The sequence below is a fragment of the Dama dama genome, chromosome 18 (genome assembly GCF_033118175.1).
Source record: "Dama dama isolate Ldn47 chromosome 18, ASM3311817v1, whole genome shotgun sequence".
NCBI classification, from domain to species: Eukaryota; Metazoa; Chordata; class Mammalia; order Artiodactyla; family Cervidae; genus Dama; species Dama dama.
Genome location: NC_083698.1, coordinates 114,703,399 through 114,706,701, shown reverse-complemented (window position 1 = coordinate 114,706,701; position 3,303 = coordinate 114,703,399). Strand labels below are relative to the sequence as shown.

The following is a 3,303-nucleotide window of genomic DNA, read 5'->3' as shown; positions in this document are numbered from 1 at the left end:
GAGCTTATTTCTAGAAACAGTAGTATGTAGCCAAAGAAAAATGAAAAAAGAAATTTCTGTTTCTTCACAGTTATTTATAAAATAATGTTATTATATTACTTATGCTAACTCTTACCTTATGTACACCATACCCATTTCTGATCTGTTGATATATCATATCTCAAAATAAGAAAATGCAATGTAGCTGTTGCACTTTGTTTCCTCATAACTATAATTTCCAGTTTTGAAATCAATTTTATTAGAGTATAGTTGACTTACAATGCTGTGGTTATTTTGGGTAACTAAAAACTAAGCTCTTTATCCATTTATCTTTTAAAGGAAAGACATATTTTGGCAGAACACATTTTATTATATTTATGCTTAGTCTTCCATTTTCTTTGGGAAATTTATGTCCCCAAATTTCTCATCCTCTTAGTAATCCAATCGCCTGTAACCAGAAATTATGGAAGATGGATGCTATGGGAAAATTGGAGAAAGCTTGAGAATGCATGAAGCAGACACATGAAAGAGTGAAAAGATTTCTTCATGGATGGGTGCCTTGCTGCTGTTTGGGAATGAACTTTCAGTTCTTAAGGGTATTTAACAGGGGCACTCTTCCTGACTTGTGTGCACAGATACACATTCATATATAGGGTAAGTGTCCAATAAATATTTTTGAATGAGTAAAGTTGTAATAGGTAACTAACTTAACAATAGATTTTATCTGTGCTTGTGTTAGTCTGTGTATATATGTATAAATGTATAGCTACCTATCTCTGTACATTACCTTAAAGAATCTTTCTGTTCTCCACATTAACTTTGCATTTTTAGAACTTTGAAAATAAGGATTTCCTCTACTTGAAAGATCTTTGTTTACTGAAAAACTGTGCAATAGTTATTTTTTATCCAATTTTCTGGAAGCTGTATATTAATTGAATACATCTATGTTGAATTCAATGTAAAACATAATTTTGAAGGATACTAAATATCAATTAACAAACACTATAACTATCTTGAAAGTAAAAAGACCACTAGCATACTTTTTCCTAAAGGCAATTAAATATTTTCATATTTACCTCATAAGGTCCATCAAAAACTGTTAAACTTTCCAACTTCCCTTTCAAATGTGTATTTTTGTCTCTTATAAAGTAGAGAGCAATAATAAACAGAGCAGAAGAAAAAGAACACATGAATTCCCCCTAGGTTTGTGGTCTGGAGAATCAGGCATATTCTTACCCATATTGAATGACAATTCGCCAAGCTTTCACTCATCATCTAATAGATTTCAGACACTGCAGACATCATGTCAGGCACCATGGTTAGTGAGAAAACACAGTTGAATAGTTTATGTGTTTTGGTTCTACCAGGCAGAGTGTGTCACCAGTGAATTCTGCATATTTACCAAAACCCTCTGCTTACGATAAATTTTATTGACTGTGTCTTTCTTTCCAGTTAGAGCTGAGGGTTCAAATGTAAATTCTCATGAAAAAAGGAGTAACTCTTACCTGTGTGGCACCTGTCACCTTACAAGATAGAAGATGCACACCTAAGAATTTAATGCAAGCTGTAATGTGACAGAGGTGGGCTTAGAAACACAGGGCACTGAGATTCTAAGCAGAGACACGTGGAACTGGAACCTGAATGAGAATCCAGGTCTCATGGAGACAGCCCAGTGTTTTCACAGTAACTACAGATCATGTGTTGCCCTATAGGTAATTTTCGGGTTACAAGTACAACATGTCTGAAGAGATGGAAAGCATCATGGAGGAAATAAGAAAGACATGAAACAAGTACTGGGGCAAAGTTCCAAGGACATGCTCCACAACTGCAGTGACTGCTCTGTTTTTGTTGCAAGAAATTCAGACTATCATGCTATCATGATTAATAGGTACAATTCTTGATTCCTTTGTAGGTAATTCAGGACCCAAGAACACATTGCTTCCTAAATGGAGCCCCTCACATCTTCCAACAACATGACTAAATTTCTTCTCTTGGGACTCACACAAAATCCACAACTGCAGAAAATACTCTTTGTTGTCCTTTTGCCCATTTTCCTATTCACTGTGCTAGCCAACCTGCTCATTGTCATCACCATCTCCCTCAGCCCCACACTTTCAGCTCCCATGTACTTCTTTCTCACTCACTTGTCCTTCATAGATGCCATCTTCACCTCTGTCACCACGCCCAAACTGATCACTGACCTGCTGCACCAGAGGAGAACCATCTCCTGGGGTGGCTGCCTGACTCAGCTCTTTGTGGAGCACTTCCTGGGAGGAGTAGAGGTTATTGTCCTCATTGTCATGGCCTATGACCGCTACGTGGCCATCTGCAAACCTCTGCACTATGCGACCATCATGCAACAGGGGCTCTGCAAGCTCCTGGCGGTGGTGGCTTGGATCGGGGGGACCCTGCATGCCACTGTGCAGATTTTTTTCACCATGGACTTGACCTTCTGTGGCTCAAATGTCATTGATCACTTTATGTGTGATTTCTTCTCATTATTAAAACTTGCCTGTAGCCACACCTACACTCTTGGAATGGTGGTGGCAGCTAACACAGGGGGCATGTGCTTGCTCATTTTTTTCCTGCTCCTCATCTCCTACATAGTCATCCTGAGCTGCCTGAAGTCCCATGGCTCTAAAGGACGACGCAAAGCCCTCTCCACATGTGGCTCCCACTTTACAGTAGTGGTGATTTTTTTTGTCCCTTGTATATTCACCCACATGCGTCCTGTGGCCACTTACCCTGCAGACAAGTGGGTGACCGTGTTCTATGCAATCCTATGTCCCATGTTAAATCCTATCATTTATACAGTGAGGAATGCAGAGGTGAAGGTTGCCATGAGGAATTTGCTAAAGAGGAGAGTCACTTAGGATGTTCATGATGCCAATAAATTGATGATTTACATTAATAGATAGTATTGCTCCTACAGTAAATTTTGTTAGAATGTAAGAAATTTTCAGATCATTGACATAAACAGAAAAGCCCAGAACCATTATTATTTAGTTAATTATTTAGTATTGATATATTTTAGGCATTTTGATAACTTTTAACATACTTTCTAGAGAATTCAATGTTCATGTTCATAGCTTCAGATTAGACAGTGGAAAGAATAACTATAAATCTCTGGTTTGATAATTATAAAGTATTTTTTTCTCCAGAGTCTTACATTTTATTTACTAAATTTTTCATATATGTTACTTGCATGCATTTTCTCCCCCATATGACACTGATCTCAAAATTTCTTGGTTTTTTCCCCAGCCTGTGATAAAGCAAAAAGAGATTGAAATTCTTAGGCAGTCGCACAGGAAAGGGAGATTTGAG

General features: G+C 37.7%; 1 protein-coding gene across 1 annotated transcript; it reads left to right on the top strand.

Annotated features, from left to right (window-relative positions):
- Positions 1–1,925: 1,925 nt before the first annotated feature.
- LOC133073004 (olfactory receptor 4C3D-like) lies at positions 1,926–2,852 on the top strand. The gene has a single exon (XM_061166516.1). The coding sequence runs from the start codon at positions 1,926–1,928 to the stop codon at positions 2,850–2,852; it is 927 nt and encodes a 308-aa protein (XP_061022499.1).
- The last annotated feature ends 451 nt before the right edge of the window (positions 2,853–3,303 follow it).

Bases quoted from the DNA above. Each gene is read 5' to 3' on its own strand.
- LOC133073004 (XM_061166516.1), top strand. From the start codon at position 1,926: ATGGAGCCCCTCACATCTTCCAACAACATGACTAAATTTCTTCTCTTG.